This window comes from Erythrolamprus reginae, chromosome 2, assembly GCF_031021105.1.
Source record: "Erythrolamprus reginae isolate rEryReg1 chromosome 2, rEryReg1.hap1, whole genome shotgun sequence".
Classification (NCBI taxonomy): domain Eukaryota; kingdom Metazoa; phylum Chordata; class Lepidosauria; order Squamata; family Dipsadidae; genus Erythrolamprus; species Erythrolamprus reginae.
This window is the reverse complement of record NC_091951.1, coordinates 68853462-68880338: the sequence shown is the minus strand read 5'-3', so window position 1 is coordinate 68880338 and position 26877 is coordinate 68853462. Positions and strand designations below refer to the sequence as shown.

Genomic DNA, 26877 nt, shown 5'->3' with positions numbered 1-26877 from the left:
ATTTAACTGTAGTTTCACCAATATCTCTTTCCTCAGTGTGTCTTCACTGGGAATATAGATTATTATGTGGTTTTCTTTGGGGGGGTGGGGTGGACATGAAATCTGATACATTTCAAAGGACACAAGTGTTCACACTATGGCAGCATTTCATAGACTGGAATACCTACATTTCCTGTGGCAGAATTCTTTGATATCCCAAAATTCAAATAAACCTACACCCATTGACTTTCTGAGTCTTTAACTGGAGCTCAGAATTACTGTAATACATTTTCTTGAGTCATCCTTAATCCTCCACTGACTCCATAAGCTGATACACGGAAAATTAGGTTTTGTTTATTGAACATTAATTATATTTCACATTGCCACGTTAAGAGTCACTGTAGTCATGCCTGGCTGATCAAGCCCAACTAGGAGTTGGGTTGAAAGAAACTGACAGCAGATCATTACACACAATAACTGGAACTTGTCATGAGATGTAAAATGCTTAGGTTTGGGTCTGGCGGTCAGAATAGTAAGAGAGAAGAACCATTTTTTTTTAAAAAAAATACCCCATTTGCTTATTTATCTGTGAAATGTACTACTGTAATATAAGAGAGAGAGGAATTTGTTTTAAAACTTCACACATTTTTCTAACTTTAACTTAAAATTAATTGCTATTATTCTAACATTTGAAGGGTTTCAGTACACAGTTATGTCTACATATATTTATTTATATCTAAGTACACTGACCCATGTGGTGTGCTTGTATTATCATTATCATTTTCTCTATAATCTCCTTTTATTGGTATAATTATTACAAACTTATTACTCTGTTGTTTTGCATGTACACCAGTTTGGACTAGATCGCCTGAACCATTAGCAACCCAGTGGTGATGTGAAGATGGCATCATGGATCTGGTTCTGTCTGTGCCAGTCCGTGCATGTTGCCATCTTTTTTTGGGGGGGGGTCAATGGTGGGGGTTTTGGTGTTTAAATAGCTTCTCCTGTCCTCTGTTTTGAAAAAAAGCCCTCCCGCCTGCCCCCTGGGTTACTACCAACCTTTATTTCTCACCCGAAGCACAGCTGAGCAGCTCCTCAGCTGTGTTTCAGGCTGAAACCACCTCCTGAGCACGGTCAGAAGTGAATTAGTATGAGGGGACAAAATGTGAACTGTTGGCGAAGGTAACTGGAACCAGAGGTGGGCTGCTACTCGGACGGAGGGGAACGCAGTGGGGTAGCAAAAATGGAGCTCCACCCCAGAACACCCAATTTGCGCAGAAAGATGTTGAAAGAAAATTCAGGGCATCCTGCATAAGCCATGCCTACAGTGTGGTAGTAAAAAATTTGGTAGCCCTTCACTGAGTGGAACCCACCTCTGATGAACACCAAGAGCTTCTGCACCAGAGACAAATTCCTTGTGTGTCTAATCAGACTTGGCCAAATCACGTATTCCAATTCAGAACAATAGAATAACAGAATTGGGAGGGACTTTGGAGGTCTTCTCCTTCTAATTCTTTCTGATTTCTGCTTCTCTGCCTCTAGCTATAGCCTCTTTTCCTTCCTCCTTAACTGGTATAACTCTATTCCAATATCAGGCCTTGAGCCCTTTGGAACCAGGCTAACTCCATTTGTGTGAGTGTTGGGTGAGCATGTCCACCTCTCACACAAATGGAGCTGCACGTATACAAACTTGCCCAATGATTGCACAGAACCATCTACTCTCTCAGAGGTGGGTTTCATCAGATTCTGGCCAGTTCTGGAGAACCAGTAGTGGAAATTTTGAGTAATTCAGAGAATTGGTAGCAATAATTTTGAGTACCACCTCTTACTGGCCCTGGCCCCATCTATTCTCTGACTCCCAAATCCCAGCTAATCAGGAAGAAATGGGGATTTTGCAGTAACCTTATCCTAGAGTGGGGACAGAATGGATATTTTACAGTATCCTTACCCTGACATGGTCACCAAACCATGCCCACCAAGTCATGTGATACCCACCAAGCAACGCCCTTAGAACCAATTGTAAAAAATTTGAAATCCACCACTGCCCTCTCTCCACCTACACCCAGCAAAGCCAGAAAAGTTCCATGAGACCTGCTAGCAGTCACATTTTTTTCAGGCAATGATTCATGTAATCATTAATCTTATTTATCTATATTCAGAGGTATAAAGCTCCCTGTTTGCTCATGCACAGAATGCACAGAGGATTAAAGAACCCAAATCATGGCATCTGAGCAGGTGGGCGGAGCTCCCTGACAGGTACAAGTGAATCAGGAGCATTTCACCCATCTATATTGTTTAGAACAGTGTTTCCCAACCTTGGCAACTTGAAGATATCTGGACTTCAACGCGAATGCTGGCTGGGGAATTCTGGGAGTTGAAGTCCAGATATCTTCAGGTTGCCAAGGTTGGGAAACACTGGCTTAGAAAACCCTCCACCCCCCATCAAAATAATTGTCATATTTTACTTTAATACAGTTAAATCCAAAATTATAATCCAAAGCATAGTTATTGAGATCAATTCTTATTAAACATAATAATTCATATGATTGTGTTTCTCCACTCCTTGCTCTAATCATTTTTTAAAAACAAGAAAGCAGTCAAGACCTTATTTCTTAAAAGACATTTACTACTTGTTTCCTTTTGAAACAATCCAGAAAACATGCTATTAAACCAATATATTTATCAGCAAGCTAAATTACTCTGATAACCATTCCCCTAAACAAGGCCATGTCCTGTTTAAATAACTGGTCTCCAGAATGCACATGTTATTAAATCATCCTTATTACTTGGAATTAATTTGGCTTGTTTAATTAAATCCCATATATTATTGTTGGCCTAAGTTATTACAATGCCAGCTCACCCTTGTGAGTAATTTGCATATTGGGCAGTGGAAATTGACATAGGACCTTGGATATTCTGTGCCTTTGCATCGCTGCTGTACGGATACATTTTCTGTTCTCCATTTATGACACATACATGGACTACATTAAATCTTATTTAGCCTTCTGGGAGAATTCCATTAAACTAGGCAAGAAACCCACACCAAACAATAGCTATTCTTCCAAGCTATCTTTATCTCTTTAAGGCTGTGAAACATTTTTCAACAATCAACCATTGTCTTTTTAAACAGATGTCTATTTAAACAAATGTATATTTAAGCAGATGTATAAACAGATGTATATTTCCCAAATTAATGGGATTCTCTGAATAAGTCTTCGGAGAGGGGCGGCATACAAATCTAAGTAATAAATAAATAATAAATAATAAATAATAAATAAATAAAGTTACCTGTACTGCAGCTTCTTATTTTTATCTTTGCACCTAGTGATGGGCGAACCCATCAACTTCGGATGAACTTTATGCAAAATTCGGCCGAACCCGAACCGAACCCGAACCCGAATGGGGAATCCCAGCAAGAGATTCTGGGGATGGAGCTTTGACATCACATATACTGGCAGGTTGCTAAGGACACCAAGGTGGTCACTTCCTGGATTCCATGGAATCCAGGAAGTGATAACCTTGGCGTCCTTAGCAACCTGCCAGTAACGTCAAGGCTCTGCCCACGGAATCTCTTTGTGGGATGGATTCCCCAGCTCCTTCAAAGGGCGGTCTTCACGTAAAAATAAACATTGTTATTTTTACGTGAAAGGACACCGCAGCAGCGCTGCAAGCAAAGGGTGGTCCTTTCACGTAAAAATAACAATGTTTATTTTTACATGAAGACCTCCCTTTGAAGGAGCTGGGGAATCCCTCCCACAAAGAGATTCTGGGGGTGGAGCCTTGACGTCACTGGCAGGTTGTTAAGGATGCCAAGGTGAACACTTCCTGGGTTCCATGGAATCCAGGAAGTGATCACTTTGTTGTCCTTAGCAACCTGCCGGTGACGTCAACACTCCGAACACTGAACGCAACCCCGAACTTCGCCTGAAGTTTCAAAAAATTTTGGGTTCATGTTCAGCATACCGAACACCGCAAAATTCGGCACGGACCCGAATGGTGCGGGTTTGGTTCGCCCATCACTATTTGCACCATTGCTTCAAAAAATTCATTTCCTGAAGACAACTTTTTTACTTGTTTGATGATGCTGTGTAAGAGAAATGGAAGAAGGCTTAAAAGCTCTCAAATGAAAATCATTGATGTTGATCGCTTAGTCAAATTTAAGAGCTGCTGATGAGATGGAAAATCTCATGCATGTTGGCATATTGTATTGAGCTGCAGAAGCAGAAAAGTGCTGAAGGGCAACTTGGGATTAGTTGGATTAGTTCAGTTGGAATTTTGTTTTCATAGGTTCATTTCCCTGATTGTTAGCTGCTCAGAGTTATCATGGAGTTGTGGAAGCAGGAAATCACTAAATGATGCACGAATGAATTGTATTGAGGTGTTAATCTTTCCACAAGCAAAAAACAAAAAACAAAACTTCAGGTAGCATAATGCATGTAGGATGTTAATTTGGCGCACAATATTATTTTTATTTGCTAATTTATTTTTTAAAAAACCAATGGCAATTCAGAGCAGAGAAAAAGAAGCTGGGTGGCATAGCAGGTAGAGTGCTATACTGCAGGCCACTGAAGCTGATGGTAGATCTGTAGGTCAGTGGTTCAAATCTCTTCACCGGCTCAAGGTTGACTCAGCCTTCCATCCTTCCGAGGTGGGTAAAATAAGGACCCGGATTGTGAGGGGGCAATATGCTGGCTCTGTTAAAAAGTGCTATTGCAAACATGTTGTAAGCCGCGCTGAGTCTAAAAAGAAGGGCGGCATTAAAAAATCAAATAAATAAATAAATAAATAAGTGAGTGAGTGAGTGAGTGAGTGAGTGAGTGAGTGAGTAAGTGAATGAATGAATGAATGAATGAATGAATGAATGGCATGAATGAATGAATGAATGAATGAATGAATGAATGAATAAATAAATAAATAAATAGGAGGTTTTTAAAAAATATTTCATTTCAAATGACAACATGTACCTGAAACCCGTAATGGGTTGCTAGCCAGTATGGGCCACACTCCGTACCAGTAGCATAAATGAAGCTCTGCATTGCCGGCGTGCATGTACGTGTGAGATTTGCTTAGGCACAGGAAGTAAAATCTCGTGAGAGGAAGAGCATGTGAGATTTCAGCAATGTTTTGCTTCTGCACATGTGTGGAATCAAAAAAAAAATCCACCAAAATCTCACACGCGCACATCCTCTTGTGACATTTTGCTTTCTGTGCATACGCAGAAGCAAAATCTCACTGGGGTGCACATGTGTGTACGCCAGTAACACAGAGCTGCACGCGGATCATTCCGGTAGTGGCAGTAAATGCCTGCCATAGATATTAATAGCATACATTGACTATGAAGGAATGAGGGCAATTAACCAGTGGGACAGCTTGCCTTCAGAAATTGTGACTGCTCCATAACCGGAGTTTTTAAGAAAAGACTAGACAGTCACTGGTCTGAAATGGTATAGGTTCTCCTGCTTGAGCAGGGTGTTGGACTAGAAGACCTCCAAGATCCCTTTCAGCTCTATTCTATTCTTCTAATATTCTTGCATCTGGAAAGTTTCAGCATAATTTTAGTGGCTCAATTTGAATCATTTTTAGAGTACAGTCACCTCTCTCAAAGGTTAACATTCATTAACTCTGCCTCTTGATGATGATAATTAGAGATGAGGACTTCTCTTTGCAGTTATTTCATACGTGTGTCTACATATTTCATATTCCTACATCTGGACTGTTCATCCTCAAATTATTTTATGAACACAGTTCTCATTCTAACAAATATATTCAAGGAACTGGAAATTGTATAGGATCCTTCTGCGTCCTTCATGATTCTCAAGTGGAATTTTCATGTTGCTAGTATGTTTTATGATTGAAAAATGTAATTTTCAAGCAATTAGGAAAAGTGACCAAAGGAGCTCCTCTGAACATTTCAAATAAAGACAAAAGACTTGGACAGACTAACACAGTGGGCCCACACCAACAAAATGATGTTCAACACTGACAAGAGCAAAGTCCTTCACCTAGGTAAAAAAAAAACTGGACACACATACAGCCTGGGAGAAACCCCTCTCAGCAGTAGCAATGGCAAAAGAGATCTCAGAGTCTTGGTGGATAATCAACTAAACATGAGCCAACAATGTGCAGCAGCAGCCAAAAAAGCCAATACAATCCTAAGCTGCATCAACAGGGGAATACACTCCAAGACCAGGGAAGTCTTAATACCACTCTACTACGCCCTGGTCAGACCACACCTGGAGTACTGTGTTCAGTTCTGGTCACCACACTTCAAAAAAGACATTGAAACTCTGGAGAAGGTGCAGAAAAGAGCAACCAAACTGATCAGGGGTCTAGAGGCTGCAGGAACTGGGCATGGATAGCCTAGAGAAAAGGAGGGCCAGAGCAGACATGATAGCAGTCTACAGGTATACGAGGGGTTGCCACAGAGAGGAGGGGATCACTTTATTCTCCAGGGCACTGGAGGGCCGGACGAGGAACAACGGCTGGAAGCTGACCAAGGAGAGATTCAACCTGGAAATAAGGAAGAACTTCCTGACGGTCAGAACGATCAACCAGTGGAACAACCTACCAGCGGACATTGTGAACTCCAATACTCTGGACATTTTAAACAGGAAATTGGACTGCCATTTGGCTGGGATGCTATAGGGTTCCTGCTTAGGCAGGGGGTTGGGCTTGATGACCCGCATGGTCCCTTCCAACTCTAACAATAAATAGATAGATAGATAGATAGATAGATAGATAGATAGATAGATAGATAGATAGATAGATAGATAGATAGATAGACAGATAAACAAACAAACAAACAAATAAAATGAGGACATTTCCAGAAAATAAAAGAAAATAAACAACACTGAAGCAATATGGGATTCATGCCAGAATAAACTTTCAACATTTATTCCTTCTCATTCTCCAAAGAATGGTATTAAAGACACTCCAAATCCAGAATGGCTTGATTTGGCTTTGGATGAAGAATATGAGACCTTTTGAATGACTCTTCTGCTCTTTGACTCATGGCATTTATTTTTTTCTGCTTGGAGGCTCAGGTTTTGAAATATGCTAATCTAGAGAAAAGTGTGGAAAGCTTAAACAGAAATAGAGAGATGGGGCTACGAATAACAAGAGCAAACCCCCACCTCTTAGTCTGAGGTAAGATTGAATCCCTCACCAGAAGTAAATTGTCACCATCTTGAGACTGGAGCATCATAGATAAGAGGTCCCCAAACCCTGGGCTGCGGCCTACTACTGGCCCATGACCTGTTCTGAACTAGACTACACAAACAGTAGTGAATATATATGTACCCCTCCACTTGTGCAAATGGAGCTGCATGTGTTCATGTGCAGGCCTACTTCTCATACAGAACCATCCCGTCTCCCCTGCACTGTGGCTATCAAGCTGAAAAGATTGGGAGCAGCTGCATAGATGATAATGCAACAATGAAATTATTTACCTATAGTTCTTATTTGGCAAATAAGACAAGGAAGGAGTCAGTCAAATTGATCCCAACCTCAGTAGCCATTCCATCATCTTCCCTTGCTACATTATGCCCATTAAAGACATATTTGGTATAGCTGTTCAATATTCTAGTCTTTTAGTCTTTGACAGAGGTACCTACTTAATTAAATGGAGTTGCTTTTCATGAAATTGTCCTTTCCTATTAGTAGTTTATCTTATCAAACTGAGCCATAAGTTATCAGAAAATATCTTGAAACTCTTTGTTGTTGCTCTTTAAAGTTCTGTTCTAAAAGATCCAGCATGTACTATAATTATTTCAAAGTCAGTTCAAATCTTTCAGTGGGACTCCCGTAACAGTCAGTGTGCACACATTTCTGTGATGAATCTTCAAAGAATCTTACTAAATATTTACAGAAGGCTACCAATTCAGCTTATAGGTGTTGCAGGGCTGTGAAGTAATTTGATGAAGCTTTAACAGTATTGGCTGATCAAAGCAGAGTCATTAACGGAAGCAGGAACCAGCTGTAAAGCAATGTATCAAATTGGATGATTTTGAAGCATTTTATAGCCAATCATTTGACTGATGCAATGGCTTTTTATGGCTCCTGGGATTGTTACAGATGAGATACTATGCAGCAACTTCAAATTTATGGAAAAGGGAAGGGGCTGAGTGATTGGCGGGCCCTCTGACAGTGACATGAAGAGCTGATCAACAAGATTTATCTCCTCATTAAACTTTCTGCCAATCAGAGCATCTTTGGGGAGATAAAACCCAGAACACATTTCTTTGTGCTTTAATCACTTTTTTTTTTAGCTCTCAGCTTCTTTCATGTGGATAATCACAAACTAACTTGGATCACTCATATGCTAATAATGTATTTATTTTTATTTTTTATTTATTTGTTTGTCAAACATATACAAGATAGCAGATATAGGCATAAGCAAAGTAAATACAAATAAATGAGGACAACAGGACAGTAAGAACAGGAACGCTAGACATGCTAGTGCACTTACGCCCCTTACAGATCTCTTAGGAAAAGGGTGAAGTCAACAGCAGATAGTCTAAGATTAAAGTTTTTGGGGTTTGGGGAAAAAGCCAAAAGGTCAGGTAGTGAATTCCAGGCATTGATCACTCTATAGCTGAAGCAATATTTTCTGCAGTCAAGTTTGAAGCAATTTACATTAAGTTTGTATCTATTGTGTGCTCGTGTATTGTTATGGTTGAAGCTGAAATAGTCATTGACAGGTAGGAGATTGTGGCAGATAATTTTATGAACTACATTTAGATCGGTTTGAAGGTGACATAGTTCTAAGTTGTCTAAGCCCAAGATTTCAAATGTGGCGGAATAAGATATTCTGTTGCAAGCTGCGGTGGCCCACCAGCGGCCTATGCAGCTGGTAGCTGATTCAGACAGCAAGGAGGCTGGTGTGGTGATTCGCCATTGGCTTGTGTGACTGGTAGCAGGGCCTTCAGAACCTCTGGATGCTGCTATGAGGGCAGAAGATGAAGAAGAGGAGGAGCCTGTCCTCAATCCATGTGCACATGGAGCTGCCAAAAGCCAGGAGTGGGTCCTGAGAAGAAAGAGCTTTGAGTCTTGTTGCTTGGACTATTGTTGTCTGTTAAGAAGGTTAATTAACAGATGTTGCTCTGAAAAGACTGCTTTTTTATTTCATTGACTTTACACATGACCGCTAAGACAGATAACTAGTAGTGTGTGAATATTAAAGCAAGGTTGGTTCAGGTGCCGTTTGTGCTGTGTTCTTTAGCCTGGCAGCTCAGTCAGAACATGAGCAAGGCATGGACGACTCATCTTGTGAAATATTTTTGGACTCTCTCAATTGTATTAATGTCAAATATGCAGTGCGAGTTCCAGACAGATGAGCTGTATTTGAGAATTGGTCTAGTGAATGTTTTCAGTATTCAAGTTAGCAATGATATTGCCAGAGACAGGGGTGGGCTACCAATTTTAGCCCTATCATTACGCGGCGGGAGTGCGCTCTGTGCACATGCCCGATGCATCCGGCATGCCCCTGGTGCTCAGCACATGATTTGCGTGGAAGCAAAAAAACCCTGGAAATTGGAGACAAGAGATGTTGGTCGCTCATGACTGGCAAAATAAGGTAAGAGCCGCCTCACTGCACCACCCCCTCAGCCTGCCACACTGCTCGCCAGCCTGCTGCATCGCCCCCCTGGCCCACTGCCCCCCATCATCCCACCGCACTGCCAGCCACCATCACAATGCCCCCCCACCCCCTGCACCAGCATGAGCAATGGGAGCTGCTGGCTTCAATCCACCCACCGCACTGCGAGTCACTGCCCCCCTCCTCCCCCCTGCGCCGGCACGAGCAATGGGAGCTGCCAGCTCCCATCCACCCGGCATGCTGCTAGCTGCCGCCATGCCGCCCCCTGCCCCCTGACACTACCACGAGTGGCTTGCCCACTCCACTGCACCGCAGCTCATGGGTCATGGTGGGCATTCAGGCAGGGCGGCCCTGAGCTCTCTGCTCTCCCACGTGCACCGAGAGATACATGTAGTGTGGGACAGCAGAGAGCAGGCCACCCAGCTGGAGCTCAGGCAGGCAGTTGTTGCTTGTAGGCCCTAGCTGCCGCTCTAGGCGCTGCAGCAAGATTTGGCTGCTGCGCATGCACAGATTTGTTGGCTGCATATCTTGCTTTGATGTCCTTGCGGCAGTGAGATTTGGGTAAAAATTGCCATTTCTTTGCTTCTACGCATGCACAGAAGCAAAAAACTGGTAGTTTTTACCAGAATCGCGCCGACCTACATGCTCCATTGCCACTTATACTGTATATAGTTTTTATCTGTGTATGAATGTGTTTTCTCAAATGTTCATTTCATTGTGCTCTGAGTGGGAGTCATTTTAGTTCTGCTTTTGTAATCTTTTCATTTACCCATTTCTGAAAAGCCTAGGAATAATTGGGATTTACCATATTAACATAGTTCAACCCCAAAGAAAGCAAATTATGTAATAATGTTACATTTATTGTTATGGGGTTTTTTATTTTCTTCTTGCTGGAATGATTGACAACCAACTAATACTGCTAGCAACAGCTTTTCAAAATTATTTTTGAATAAGTGTACAAAATGTTCTGGAAAAAAAGTCTATCAGTGTTCATGTAGTTGCGATTAGGCAATTGGCAGTAAACAGTGAAAAGTTAATTACATTATTAGTATTATTGCAAAGGGGAAACTAAATATGAACATTTTTAAGTTTTGGAATAGAGTTGTAATATGACTGCTGAATATGTGTTTATTCTCATAAAACATACTTCTAATGCAACTTCTAACTGTAGCACAAGCTATAATTTTTCTTCCATTATTTCATTGTAGGAATCAGCAGTTTCTCTTCCCCCTCCTTCCCCTTGTTTCTCTTCTGAGATGCTTTATCTTCTTCCTGAAGTCTAGAGCTAGTCTAACTACTATAATTATTAGCATTTATTCTAGACTACAGAGGGAAGCTTCAGGTCATTAAATTCCATGAAGCTGTGGTATTTATCTAAAGAGAAAATCGGTGGCATCGGTGGAGAAAATCGGAATATACAATAGCGAATATGAGCCTTATGAATATTCAAATGAAGTGGTGGTTTTAATAGCAAACAACAATAACAACAGCAAACTATGATATGTCATTAAACCAGGTTTCAACATAACATCCGGGTTATGCACTTGGGTTATGCAATTCATACTATCATATAACAAGTCACAGTATAAGAGAAATAATTGTACTTGGATATTCCTATTTTTCTATCATACTTTATGGAAAGCATTTAAACCAATCTTTAAACCAATCACAAATTCATGTGTCTAAGGTTTGATTGACATTGACTTTTTTTCATTCTTTAAAATAAATTCCTAGTTACGATATGACTAAAAGTTTGCTTTCATTAAAAAAAATCAATTCCCATACAATTCACAGTTAGATACCATTTCATCAGTGTAATCAGCTCAAAGTGGATTAGATAGGAATATAAATATAGAAGAGTAAGTTAAAATATGCCTAAATATATTTCCTTGCTTTTAATGGTTTTATGGTTAGTTTTTATTTGTTTTGGTCCTAGGCCGTAGATCTACATCATAACAAAGAATATTCAAAGGGGTTAAAAAAACAAAGGATTAAGACTAAAATGAATATAAAGTTGTAACAAAATTTATAAAGTAATTTTTTTTCACTATACAAACTTTTTTCATACATTTCAAAATGATCAAATTACAATAAAAACAGTATTTAGTTAGTAAATCAAATGTAATTACCCCAAAAAGTCTAATAGTTCCAAAGTACATTATTTTCTATATCAATCCTAACCCCCAACCTTGACCTCTATTTTTGTCATCCGGATGTCAAATTTCCGTCTAATTGAATTCCACATTGATTTCCTTTAACCTTATTGCAATAATTTCATCTTATTCTTGCAAAAAACAATTAAAATGTTGTGTTTACCCCCCCCTTCTTGTGTATTCTGAAAACCCTTACTATATAAGTAAAGCTAAAGAAATTATGAGCTAATAATAAAGAAGAAAAAGAAGTATAATAGTAAGGGAAAAAAAAACAAACCCAAACACAATTACTATTAAAACATTTGAAACTAATCTAACGAGAAAAGAAAGGGGGGGGGAGAAAGAAGGAAAAAAGGACCCAAAATCTAATCAATTCATTATTTTAGTTAAAGATTTATCATAATATTATAATCATATAGCCTATGACCTATTATAAAATTAAATCATTACTTCAATATATATATTATACCTTACCACCTTAGCATATCTGTATATATTTCAATATTTCCAAACTTAATTAACAGTAAGAAAGGAAAAATAAAAACATTTCAAAAACATTAACTCACATCAATCTTTTACTATTATAAATGTAAATTTAATTATAAATTATTCATATAGTTCTATCCTTCTGATACAATTTTATAAATTCATTTGTCATTCATTTATTTTAAAAAGAACAATGCTAATTCTTATTGTATCCTTACACCATTTCATTTAAGTATTAACTCATCCATCCTCAAATTGCCATTCCTCTTGCCAAACCCCAGTTGTTTTATATCTAATCTTTCTTATCTTTTTAAAATCAGAAGCTTTCTTCCTCTCTCTCTTTCTGCCAAAAGAAACAATTTTTGCAGGTTTTCCAAATCCCATCCCAAATTCTTTCTTATTTTGCCCATTCCGAGGTGTCAGGTCACATATTCTTAATACAAGTGCTTATTTTCATATAATCATCACCAAACCTATGACCCTCTACCCCCTCTTTAATCAAACCACCTTCTAAATCATTTATATCTTGGATTTCTTCCTCCCTTGCTCAATCTCATGAATAAATTCAATTGGCAGTACTTTTATATTAACAACATAATGTTGCTGTTGGGGAATCTTTTCCATCTGTTCATAACTCCTCTCTTCTTTTTCCTCTCCATCATTTTCTATATAATCTTGGTTCAGCCTTCAAATTGAAAGTACAATATTAGGATTTCTGTATTCATTTGTCCAATCAGAAATATCTTGCATAAAGTCTTTAAAAATATCTCTTAATTCTTGCATCTCGTCCAAATTTAAAACGACCAATGTATCTCCAATGAAACCAACTGTCTGTCCTTTTACTCCTTCCAAGTTGAAATAAAGTTCAAGTCAGAAATATTTTCTTCTGGTTCCCAAGAAAATTCCAGCTGCTCTTTATCACTTGTTATGGAAACAGTCAACTAAGCTCCATCACATGAAGGTCATAGTCAATGAATAAGAAAAAACAAATCCAAACAACTACTACTTCAACTTCGCCAGCAGATGTCTCCAATACAAAATCTCTCAGTAACTTTCAATTCTTTTAACTTCTTTCCAGATTTTTCCAGTTTAAATTTCGATAGTCTCCAAAAACAAATTATTATTGCAAAATGTCAAAAGACAAAGCAGATGTATAATTCATAATTAGTTATTTTTGTAAAAAGCCATTTAGTGTTGGATTTTTGCAAGTTCGGCTGCTTGCACACTTCACTCTAACTTAATAACACAACAATAGTAAAGTTAGTATCAAAGTTTTCTTCCAGTATAAAACAGCTTACTTTCCACACAATCCTCTTTCTACTCTACCTCCAGCACAAAAACTTGGTTTTCTTCTCCTTCCAGATGTCTCCTGATGTCTCCTGATGTCTCCTTATTTATCTCTTCCAAGCACGTAGCCACCGCGACTATGGTAGCCGAGGCCGTTTCTCCCACTGCAGGGAATGCCATCCCCAATACCCATGCATACCAAGTCAATCACAATTCAGCCGTGACTAAATGTTAGCAGTCATGGTCCCCAGGCCTGCTGGTCACGGCCTTTCAAAAGGCCAGTAGGGTGGGAGCAGTATGGACATTGTTTCCACAGGGCTGGGGCAGCTACAGAGAAGGCCCTCTACTGTGGGCTTGCCAACTTGTATTGCTCACTTGATGGGATCTTGAGAACCCCAACCCTGTGTGACCTAATCGGTCTCTGAGAGGTATATGGCAGGAGATGGTCCCATAGATAGTCCGATCCTAAGCCATGTACAGCTTTATAGGTAATAACCAATACATTGAATTGGGTCTGCTATTTTGTGCTGGTTTTTTTTTAGAAAGAATTGCCTTATGAAGATGACCAATTTTTTTTTTAAAAAAAACATAAAAAAACATATGTAGTAAGGTTTCCATTTCTTTCAACATGCATGACACTCTTATCCATTTCAGCTACCCGCCTTGCATCCTGGGGAACTACTACTATAGCTGGGGTAACAAAAGGGGAGGGGGAAGTCTCATTTCAGTTTTTGTATCAAGAAGCAGGAGGCCTCAACAAAATGCTCAGCTCTGTATTCAGAGGTGGCATTGACTTACCTTCCCTACCAATTCACAAATGTGACCACATGTGCATGTGGCCTTCTGCATGTGCATGGATTCAAAATGTGCTCAAATGGGATAGCATAGTGCCAGAGCAGGATGGCATGGAGTGGTCACTAATACTGGCTTGCCTGCACTGGTCCAAGCCAGCTGAATACCACCTCTGCCTGTATTTCAATCTGATACCTAGTAAGCAACTTATTATATGGATTAATTCTGCAGAGCACTACCAGGACAAAAAAAAAATTGCATTTACAGACAAATAAATTATTACAGAAGGCAGATTTTCTTTTACATTTCACCATCATTATTGCCCTCCCCCCCCCATTGCCTTAATTCATATTCAAATACTTTTTTTCAGAATCATCTCCATACATTTGGACAATATTATTGCTTTTAAAAAGCTTTCCCCTTAAATTAATGCAATTTAGATCATTGGGCTTTTTTGTAAAGCATGGCATGGCCTGCAAATGCATGAGCAGCTGGACAGGTTTTTAAGCATTGAAATCCAGTGTTTAGAAAGCAGAGAGAATGACAGACGTATTCTTACCCTGATAAATAGGATACCAGGAAAGGCTGTTAAATGATCATCACAAAGTCAAAAGCAGGCACATGTTCTTTCAGCAGATCATGAAAAAGGACAGTTTTCTCCATATCACTCTAAAGGAGTAATATTTAATCCCAACTTATTGTCAGCTGAATAGCAGCCAATATATATCAAATCAGGCATCTGTTCGTTTATGATATTCAGAGAATACAGCCACATTTTTTATTTAATCAAATGTACATCCACGGAACTCAGACTTCAGTGCCAAGCCAGTCATGAAAAGGTTTATAGAGCAGCCTATATCTATGATGGTTTTTTAAAAAATGTGTCTTACTGCCTCCACAGGGTTTCCCTATGTTCATATGTCTGCAGCTTCTGCTTACAAAAATATCACTTTTTCATATTTTGGAATAGCAGCAACATCACCATTCCCATTAAACATCACTGGAGTGCCATATAGTCTTGCTGGAGAGACGGAGTAACGACACGGACACCAGAGCTGGATTTAAATTGGGTCATTTTTATTAACATAAATTTGCATAATTTATTCAAATACTTTGCATAAATTAGCATAAACAACTATGACCCGGAAATGGACCTGCAGGGTCAAACAACTACTTCCGGGGCGGAAATGACGTTATGCCAACAAACATTCCTGGGCAACTCATGGGCGTATCTCGATGCAAGTCCAGGTGAGGGCCAGGCCGTCACCTGCGACCTTTTTCTGCCATGCTGTGCATGAGGGGGGTCCCACCGGCTAACCCGAATCGGGGAATTAAAGGTGCAGGACCCAAAGACAGGTTCCCCCCAGCTGCTCAGGCAGAAACTCCCTCCATGAGCTTGCGGAGAACCTGTCAATCATCCCCAAAGATGCCCAAGGGAGAACGCGCGGTTGCTAAACCACCCCAGTTTTCCGCCCCTAACCTGCCTACCCAAATGACCAAAGGTAAGCCAATTAACCTAATAAATGCAAGCACCCCCTAACCGCACATCCATCACCTCAGTGTGGAATGGGCGAAAAAACAGCTCTGCTAAGAGGCAGAACTGCAAAAAATTCCCATTCGGCCCCCTAAGGGCGACCCCTAAGCACACTGCAAAATAGTGGAGGGCGGGCGGGTGTCTGCTCAGATCTGCAGTCCGGGCGAAGGGAGAGCCCCGGGCCTGCTCGCCCCTATATAGGGCAAGCAGGCCCCGCCCGGACCAATCAGGAGCCTGGCCAATCAGGCCCTGATCTCCCGAGCGAAGTCTCGCATCGCGAGACTTCGCCCGGGATCCAAGATGGCGGCCGCCATGAGGGACCGTGTCTCCCGGTCCCTCCAGCAAAGCCTGCCAGCCGGGTAAGTCCGGCGCTGCCCTTGCTGGAGAGACGGAGTAACGACACGGACACCAGAGCTGGATTTAAATTGGGTCATTTTTATTAACATAAATTTGCATAATTTATTCAAATACTTTGCATAAATTAGCATAAACAACTATGACCCGGAAATGGACCTGCAGGGTCAAACAACTACTTCCGGGGCGGAAATGACGTTATGCCAACAAACATTCCTGGGCAACTCATGGGCGTATCTCGATGCAAGTCCAGGTGAGGGCCAGGCCGTCACCTGCGACCTTTTTCTGCCATGCTGTGCATGAGGGGGGTCCCACCGGCTAACCCGAATCGGGGAATTAAAGGTGCAGGACCCAAAGACAGGTTCCCCCCAGCTGCTCAGGCAGAAACTCCCTCCATGAGCTTGCGGAGAACCTGTCAATCATCCCCAAAGATGCCCAAGGGAGAACGCGCGGTTGCTAAACCACCCCAGTTTTCCGCCCCTAACCTGCCTACCCAAATGACCAAAGGTAAGCCAATTAACCTAATAAATGCAAGCACCCCCTAACCGCACATCCATCACCTCAGTGTGGAATGGGCGAAAAAACAGCTCTGCTAAGAGGCAGAACTGCAAAAAATTCCCATTCGGCCCCCTAAGGGCGACCCCTAAGCACACTGCAAAATAGTGGAGGGCGGGCGGGTGTCTGCTCAGATCTGCAGTCCGGGCGAAGGGAGAGCCCCGGGCCTGCTCGCCCCTATATAGGGCAAGCAGGCCCCGCCCGGACCAATCAGGAGCCTGGCCAATCAGGCCCTGATCTCCCGAGCGAAGTCTCGCATCGTGAGACTTCGCCCGGGATCCAAGATGGCGGCCGCCATGAGGGACCGTGTCTCCCGGTCCCTCCAGCAAAGCCTGCCAGCCGGGTAAGTCCGGCGCTGCCCTTGCTGGAGAGACGGAGTAACGACACGGACACCAGAGCTGGATTTAAATTGGGTCATTTTTATTAACATAAATTTGCATAATTTATTCAAATACTTTGCATAAATTAGCATAAACAACTATGACCCGGAAATGGACCTGCAGGGTCAAACAACTACTTCCGGGGCGGAAATGACGTTATGCCAACAAACATTCCTGGGCAACTCATGGGCGTATCTCGATGCAAGTCCAGGTGAGGGCCAGGCCGTCACCTGCGACCTTTTTCTGCCATGCTGTGCATGAGGGGGGTCCCACCGGCTAACCCGAATCGGGGAATTAAAGGTGCAGGACCCAAAGACAGGTTCCCCCCAGCTGCTCAGGCAGAAACTCCCTCCATGAGCTTGCGGAGAACCTGTCAATCATCCCCAAAGATGCCCAAGGGAGAACGCGCGGTTGCTAAACCACCCCAGTTTTCGCCCCTAACCTGCCACAGGAGTGGGGGTCAGATCTCTATCTTGGGCCCCCGACTCCCCCCTCTAGCTGCGCCAGCTCACGCAGAGACCGCTGCAGGTCCTGTAAGAAAATGGCGTTCCCCCGCTCAGACAGGTGAACGCCATCGGCCCGGTAAAGCCATGGCCGGTCTATTGTGATAAGGGGAAGGGGCACTACCACTCCACCTAATTCCCTAACTGTTTTACCCATAGCCCTATTCACCCGTCGCCTAGCCCGGTGAATGGCCCTAAGGGAAGAGGCGTCCCTCCACCCAAGCCTAGGTAAAATTTCTGACCACACCACTCGCGTGGTGGGCCATACCTCACGAAGCCCTCACAGGTCTTCGCGTGCCTGGATGATCAGCGCCAGGCCTCCCAGTGTGCACAGGTCATTGCCACCTAAGTGCAATACCAGCCACCTGGGTGCGGCCACAGGACGCTGCCCAGCCAAACCCACGACCCACAAAGATCCCCAGGGGATCGAAGACCGCACCACATACGTGGCGAGCCACACAGCGTGAAGCCACCGCAGGCTTCCGCAAGCCTGGTGGGTCCCCAACCGACCCCCAAGCCGTACCGGTCCTTGCTCCAATAGCAAGACCAGCGACCTGGGCGCAGCAACAGGATGCCGCCCTCCCAGCACCACCTGGGCGCAGCAATGGGATGCCGCCCTCCCAGGACCAACTGGGCGCAGCAATGGGATGCCGCCCTCCCAGGACCAACTGGGCGCAGCAATGGGATGCCGCCCTCCCAGGACCAACTGGGCGCAGCAATGGGATGCCGCCCTCCCAGGACCAACTGGGCGCAGCAATGGGATGCCGCCCCCCAGGACCAACTGGGCGCAGCAATGGGATGCCGCCCTCCCAGCACCACCTGGGCGCAGCAATGGGATGCCGCCCTCCCAGGACCAACTGGGCGCAGCAATGGGATGCCGCCCTCCCAGCACACATCCAAGGCGCAGCAATGGAATGCCGCCCCTGGCACCACCTGGGCGCAGCAATGGGATGCCGCCCTCCCAGGACCAACTGGGCGCAGCAATGGGATGCCACCCCCCAGGACCAACTGGGCGCAGCAATGGGATGCCGCCCTCCCAGGACCAACTGGGCGCAGCAATGGGATGCCGCCCTCCCAGCACCACCTGGGCGCAGCAATGGGATGCCGCCCTCCCAGGACCAACTGGGCGCAGCAATGGGATGCCGCCCCCCAGGACCAACTGGGCGCAGCAATGGGATGCTGCCCTCCCAGGACCAACTGGGCGCAGCAATGGGATGCCGCCCTCCCAGCACCCCCTGGGCGCAGCAATGGGATGCCGCCCTCCCAGGACCAACTGGGCGCAGCAATGGGATGCCGCCCCCCCAGGACCAACTGGGCGCAGCAATGGGATGCTGCCCTCCCAGCACCACCTGGGCGCAGCAATGGGATGCCGCCCCCCAGGACCAACTGGGCGCAGCAATGGGATGCCGCCCTCCCAGGACCAACTGGGCGCAGCAATGGGATGCCGCCCTCCCAGGACAAACTGGGCGCAGCAATGGGATGCCGCCCTCCCAGGACAAACTGGGCGCAGCAATGGGATGCCGCCCTCCCAGCACCACCTGGGCGCAGCAATGGGATGCCGCCCTCCCAGGACCAACTGGGCGCAGCAATGGGATGCCGCCCACCCAGCATAGTGGTAGAAACGCCTGTCCCCACCGCACGCCCCGTCTCCCCCGCCAGACAATAAGGACCCAGCCGCCACGACGGCAGGGTCCCCACCCCCGACGGTACCGTGTTGCTGAGTGGTCTCGGAGCGCTCATGACCCAAAGCAACACCGTCGGTCCGTCCCGGCGGGGTTGAATAGAAGGGGACCAAAAAGGGAGCCCTGACCTAAGACCTCACCCCGGACCCTCAACTGGCCGTTCGTAGCCTAAAACAGGCCGTCGACCGCCAGCGGTTGGCATCCCCGAATCCTCAGTATCGAGAACGCCGTCACCGCACTAGAGGCGGCGCCACTGCGGAACGAGCGTTCCCACAAGTGGCGGGATCCACGCTTAGCCTGCCAAACCCTGTACTCCAAAACCCGCCCAACTAAGGCAATGAGATGGAAGGCCAAAAAGGACCTAGCAACCAGCGATAAGGCCCTGGCCAGCCGTCCCGCATCTTACTATGCGGAACTCACCATAAATCCACAAACCAGCCCCGCCTTAGACAAAAGGCGAGGCCGGCCACCTGGACCTCAAAGTCCTAACTGAAAGGCCACACTGCCCAAACTGGACACAATATGGCCAGGTACACAACTGGGGCAGGCCAGCTATAGGGTTAACCCGTATCCTGCCTGAACTCCCCGAACTTTGCACCCGTCTGCTGGGAATCCCCCAGAGTGCGAGGCACCACGGAGAGGGCCATAGCCCAGCAGACCCTTACTCTCCTACGCCCGGGAGCTCCCCCCCCCAGACTACAAAGGTGGCCGGGGAACGCATCTGACGACTCCCGGGCCCACGGGCCAGGGTCTGAAACCTGGACACTGACCACGGGACAAGGCATCAACGACCCCGTTATCCACCCCGGGGACATGCCTAGCCAAAAACAAACGCGTTTAGGGACAAGGACCTGTGCACGCAATGGCGGACAAGCCGCAGGACCCTGTCGCTCGTCGAGGACAGGGCATTCACCACATGGACAACCGCTAGGTTGTCACCAAAAGTGCACGGTCTTGTCCCTAAACTGCTCCCCCCAAAGCTCTAAGGCCACTACTAAGGGGAAGAGCTCTAAAAAACGTAAGGTCCTGAACCAACGAAGAGGCACTCCATTCCGGAGGCCATGCCTATTAAACCTGACCCAGAAAGCCCACCACACGCCGAGGTCAGCCCTGACCCCAGCGCAAAGGCGGGTATGATGATGGGGCAAACGGAGCCCCTTCATCGCGTCGAACAACCTCCTGGAAAGAACCCTACCCGGAACAGCCACCCGACAGGCAAAATTAAGAATGCCTGCCAATTCCTGAAGCTGCCGTAGGGTAACCTTCCGGCAGCCCAGCACCTCACCAACTTTCTTCTGCTCTTAAACACCTTCTCTAGGGGCAATCTGGAAGATTGCACCTCCGAGTCCAATTCAGTACCGAGGAAGGTAATCTTGGTGGTGGGGCCCACGGTCCCCTCAGAGGCTAAAGGCCCCCCCAACAGAGCGCAAAGGGCTCCGAAGTCCAGCATTAGAGCAAAGCATTGCTCTAAACGCGCAGGCCCCGCCAACAAGAATCCATCAAGGTAGTGAACGACCGATCCCAGACCGCTGTGCCTCCTGAGCGACCACTCCAAGGTGGTGCTAAAACTCCCAAAGAGAGCATGAGACAGAGCAGCAAATTGGCAGTGCCCTGTCCACAAAAAACCCACCTTCGCAATGGAAGCCCAGAAGCCCGAATCCGTCTGGGTGTATGGGGAGGAGCCGGAATGCCGACGCAATGTCGCATTTTCCCATAAGGGCTCCAACCCCACACTTCCTAACCATGATCACGGCCGCATCAAATGATGCGTACCGCACCGAACAAAGTTCGTCAGGAATGAAATCATTCACTGACTCCCCTTTAGAAAAAGACAAGTGGTGAATCAACCTAAATTCACCACTCGCCTTTCAGGGGACCACCCCTAAAGGGGACCCCTCCCATGAAAGGGATCCTGAATCCCTGTAAGAAACCTAGCAAGAGAGCAGCCGCTCTCGAGCGAGGGTGGTAGTCACTCAACCAACCCTCGAGCATGCTTACATACTTGGGCAGGGCCCATTTTCCCCCAGTAGGTGGGGTTTGTTCCCTGGACCCCCTCCCCGCGCAACCGCCCCCCATTAGGGGCGGGCAAAAGGGGCGGAGGCACTACAGCCTGCGTTGGCGGGGTCTGAACCCCCCGCCCCCGACACCAGGCCGCAGCAAAAGGCTGCCCCAGAGGCCCATGCCCCCGCAGTAGGGGCCGGCGGGGGGGGGCAAACCCAATTACAGGTGCCCCCCCCCGAAAAAACCAGGACCAGGTGGCCACAACCGTAATCCCCCCCAGTAGGACCCACGGGGGGGGAGCCTTCCTAGCCACCCTGGCCAAGGGCCTCACCAAATATTAAAATAATGTTTGGCTCTAACTGTTGTACTGAAGTTTGACCACGACTTTACTGAAAAAGTAGTAGATCCTGAACAAACTTCCAGCAGACTTGGCATATAAATCCCCAGGAACAGAACTTAAACATGTTTGGGATAAACATATAGCCATCCTGAGAAAAAATACAGGAAATATTATAAGGGCAGACTAGAGGGACCAATAGGCCTTTTCCTGACTTCTCTGATTTTATAAATAATTAAATAACATTAACTATAAATATCAGTATTATTGTTATTATGTATGTTTTGTTTCACCATGTTCTTGTTTTAACAACAATGAAACCGGGGCCGCCCAGGCCCCAAAAGAGGGCAGCAACCGGCCTCTGCCCAAACAGGCAGCGCAGCAGCAAGAAGCTGCCGCCAAGGGCCTAACTGTCCTCCGAACAGGGCCAACGAATGGGGGGGGGGAGGCGCACACGCGAGCCCTCTGCCCGATCCCCCGTTCCCGAGGGGGCGACTGGAACGATCCCCCCCGGACAGAATAGAGGGGCCGACAGCCGAAAACGGCACAGGCCCAGCCTCCCCGTCGGACCCGAAGTCCAGTACCGCTCCACGAGCCTCCGATGAGGCTCTCAAGATGGCGGCCGCAACACGCAGCCGCCTTTTACGAAGCGGGGGGGGGGCTCACGCCGGACTCCTGAAAAGAAGACCGCAGGCCTCGAAAGGGCTGAGCTGTAGCCTCCTCAAGCCTCCGACGAGGCTTCCACAAGCAGCGGCCGCCCACGCGGCTGCCAAGAGGACTCCACGAGCAGACAACCATGTGTCTGCTCAGATCTGCAGTCCGGGCGAAGGGAGAGCCCCGGGCCTGCTCGCCCCTATATAGGGCAAGCAGGCCCCGCCCGGACCAATCAGGAGCCTGGCCAATCAGGCCCTGATCTCCCGAGCGAAGTCTCGCATCGCGAGACTTCGCCCGGGATCCAAGATGGCGGCCGCCATGAGGGACCGTGTCTCCCGGTCCCTCCAGCAAAGCCTGCCAGCCGGGTAAGTCCGGCGCTGCCCTTTTACACACACATACACACAGAGAGACATCTTTTTATTTATCTTTATTTTCAAGGGTCTTGGGCAAACATCATGTGTTTTGTGTGTGTGTGCGCGCGCGCACTGGAGACACACACACTTGCTTTGATCAAAATAGAGTCCATATAAATCAACTCCACCATCTCAGATTATCTTAGACCAGGGGTAGGCAAAACCGGCTCTTCTATGAGTTGTGGACTTCAACTCCCAGAATTCCTGAGCCAATCATGCTAGCTCAGGAATTCTGGGAGTTGAAGTCCACATGTGATAGAAGAGCCAACTTTGCTTACCCCTGTTTTAGACCATTCTTTTTCTCTCTGACACTTTTTTTTAAAAAAAATTGAAATATGAGTAGGATCTGAAGGACTAATGATTTACAAAGTCAATCCTTTTTTTCACTTGACTCAACATAGTTTCATATGTTTAGAATATTATGTCTAGGATAAGATAAAATTGAGGAAATTAGGGCAATTGGGATGTCTATGTTAACAGAAGATTTTAGATATTTTTCAGCTAATGCAGTTGCAACAAAATTTCACTATCAACTCTGGGCATTAAGTCTATTTCATGAAGAGGTGTGTGTGTGTGTGTGTGTGTGTGTGTGTGTGTGTGTGTGTGTGTGTGTATTCAAGCAATATCATGCCATACAATTAATGAGCCTTCCAAAATGGGATATCAACCATATTGTTTCAAACACACTTGGAAAAATCTTAAACCCATTGTAAATCTTTTCATATTACTAGACTGACACAGAGACTTGAGAATTACCAGCGAAGGAATCCTTTGCAGGAGGAAAATTATATAATGGAATCTATAGTACAGACTGTATTTTGACTGAATTAATTCTATAGAAAAATGAAAATCCAGACAAATATATTGTTTACTTAGTACCCTAGTATGGGATGCTATAATTAATTTATGTTGAGTTGGCATCCATGACTATCACCAAGTGTTGTATCTAATTTTTTATAATGAATTTATTTTTTACAATGACTATGATAATGATCTATCACTATTGTTGTATGTACACTGAGAGCTTATGCACTGGAGACAAATTATTTGTGTCTAATCACACTTGGCCCATAAATAATTCTATTCTGTAAAGAATTCTTTTGGTAAATCTATACTATGTAAATATACTTTCCGGAACCATTTTGGAATCTTCCTGATCCCAAAATCACAACACTTCACAAGACTTTTAGAATCATCATAAGTTCAAAGAATTTAATGGGCACAAAAAACATTCAAGACTTTCATTCATATCAGATTCCTCTCATTATCTAAAGAGAAACATATATAAAGTAATAGAGACATATTCAACATGCGTTTGGCAAAAAATAGCATACTCCTTGCTGCAACATCCATGAAAGAAGAAAATAAGGGGACATACATTGAGCTGTAGGTCATCTGTCCATTGGCCTATCAGATGGTAGCCAGGCATGGAGGTATTTGTGGTTTGATATTGAAATATGTCATAACGTCCTGGTGCATCACCATTCCTATTAAACATCACTGGAGTGCCAGCACTACCTAAGAAAGGATGTGAAGCAAAAGAAACCAGGCAAAACTTTATATATATATATAAAAACTTTGCTTTGTTTTATTTCCATGAGTATGACTGACAAACTTTGATTAATTTCCCCATTTGTTTCATTTTGAAGTTACCCAATAACAAAATTCTTTTGACAATAGATAAACATGGACGAAGCAATAATTAAAATTGACACTAAAAGAACATATTTAAGAAACAAATAATAAAAATGGGAGACATAATTTTAACCCAGTAAATATATTATAGCAACATAAACCAATCAAAAAGTTGGAAAAATGATCAATCATGACAGTTTATTTATTTATTTATTTATTTATTACTTAGATTTGTATGCCGCCCCTCTCCGAAGACTCGGGGCGGCTCACAACATGTAAAAACAAATCATAAGCAATCAGACAAATTTAAAATATTTAAATATTTAAAAAAACCCATATGCTAACAGTCACACACACAGACATACCATGCATAAATTAAACGTGCCCAGGGAGAGATGTTTCAGTTCCCCCATGCCTGACGGCAAAGGTGGGTTTTAAGGAGTTTACGGAAGGCAGGAAGAGTAGGGGCAGTTCTAATCTCCGGGGGGAGTTGGTTCCAGAGGGCCGGGGCCGCCACAGAGAAGGCTCTTCCCCTGGGGCCCGCCAACCGACATTGTTTAGTTGACGGGACCCGGAGAAGGCCCACTCTGTGGGACCTAATCGGTCGCTGGGATTCGTCGCTGGGAGTTTAAAGTTTATTTATTCGACTTCTATGCCGCCCAATCCTGAAGGACTCAATCCCGAAGTTTTTGAAAGCAGAAAGTAAACGTTCCCAGCAATTCATATCTATAGTATTATATGCTGATTTTTAAAATGCTCTTCCCCTAGATCCTTTTTTGAGTAATAACCATGAGCCATTGGTTTTTGCTGAATAAGAAATTAAAAAATAGTAGTAACTGTCCTGTTTCTATTTTAAGTAGGTCAGGTTATATGGCATTTCTCCATTCTATTATAGAAAAGGGGTTTTTTTAAAGTAAAAATTAGAACTTAAGAACATAATTTTTTTGCCGTTTTCTATTTAATCTATTTGCATCCCAGAGATATAGCCAGCAGAAGATAGAAAATGTTGACCACAAATAGCTTAATAGCTTAATTTTCCAAAATCTGTTCTTGTTCTACCAATCCACACACTTGTAGGAGGGGTGGGGGGAGAAACCCACCTAAAAATAATCCATGTGCTTGGCTTATTTTAAGTTCACAAATTTATTATTTTTGTAAACAGTTTCTAAAACTGCTAATTATTCATAGACGCTGTTGGAATATAATACATTGATTAAGAAGTGTAATTAGAAAGTAGTACAAATTTAAAAAGTATAAAAAGAAAAAAAGTAAAAGCTACAGAATTCCAGAATAGAAAGATAAAGAAAAAGAAAGAAAAGAAAAGAAAAGAAAAGAAGAATATAGCAAAGAAATAGAAATAAATATATAAAGACTTCCCACAGTCATGGCAAGTATAAACAATTTTAGTAAGTTATAACTTTCTCTTAAAATGCAACAAATGATCTCTTCCTCCAATACCTCAACTCTTATCTATAATCAAATCCTTGAAACCTTGCTATTTCACTTCTGATGTCAGGGGAAAAAATCTGTTAAACTTAACTGATATAATAACATATCTACAGTATTTTAGTCTTGATCAAATTTTTATGTTGTTCCCTTTACTCTTAACAATCCTGATACTTAGTTTCTTCAAGTAATGTCATTTGTTACATCTCACAACATTCATCAAAACTTTAACAAATCTCTTTTGGAAATCTAGTATAGTAAAATTATCCAAATCATCTTTTTAGTTTGTTGTTTGAATATATTTTTTAATTATTAAGGTATCAACCAGTTTCTTTTGTATGTCCAGTGTCACATCCTTTTCCATATCATTTTTGCAGTCCATCATTTTTAAATCCACTTTTAAATCATTCCTAATCTTGTCAAATATTGTTCCTCTTTCATAAAATCTTTTAGACCAGGTATATTTATAGAGGCAGACACGATTAAAATTAACTTCTGAGTGCATTCTTCAAAAGTATTCTTCAATACAGTGTTCCCTCAATTTCCGCGTTCCAAGACTGCCCGCGAAAGTCGAATTTCCGCGAAGTAGAGATGCGGAAGTAAATACACCATTTTTGGCTATGGACAGTATCACAAGCCTTCCCTTAACACTTTAAACCCCTAAATTACCATTTCCCATTCCCTTAACAACCATTTACTCACCATTATTATTGGTAATCACCATTGAATAAGACACTTAGTGATCCTGATATTTATAAACATAATTATTTATTAACAATAATTATTTTTGTTGTTATTTATTTGTAAAAATTATTAGTTTGGCGATGACATATGACGTCATTGGGTAGAAAAAACCGTGGTATAGGAAAAAAACCGCAAAGTATTTTTTAATTAATATTTTTTGAAAAACCGTGGTATAGGCTATTCGCGAAGTTCGAACCCGCGAAAATCGAGGGAACACTGTATATCAATTTCTGCAATTATAAATTTATCTTGAATGTTCTTCTCCTTTAATTGAAACTTTTTGGTTCCTTTTAGGTCCTTTTAGTATTCAACATTTACTCTTATCTTATGTTTATGTTTTTAAAAAA

At 43.8% G+C, this 26877-nt stretch overlaps 1 protein-coding gene across 5 annotated transcripts in view; it reads right to left on the bottom strand.

Moving 5' to 3' along the window:
• GRM7 (glutamate metabotropic receptor 7) overlaps positions 1-26877 on the bottom strand; it is a 553799-nt gene that overhangs the window by 131134 nt on the left and 395788 nt on the right. For all 5 annotated transcript variants that reach the window (XM_070738269.1, XM_070738272.1, XM_070738271.1 and 2 more), the window contains exon 7: positions 24084-24223. In XM_070738269.1, the coding sequence (XP_070594370.1) occupies positions 24084-24223 (140 nt within the window). The remainder of the gene's footprint in view (positions 1-24083; positions 24224-26877) is intronic.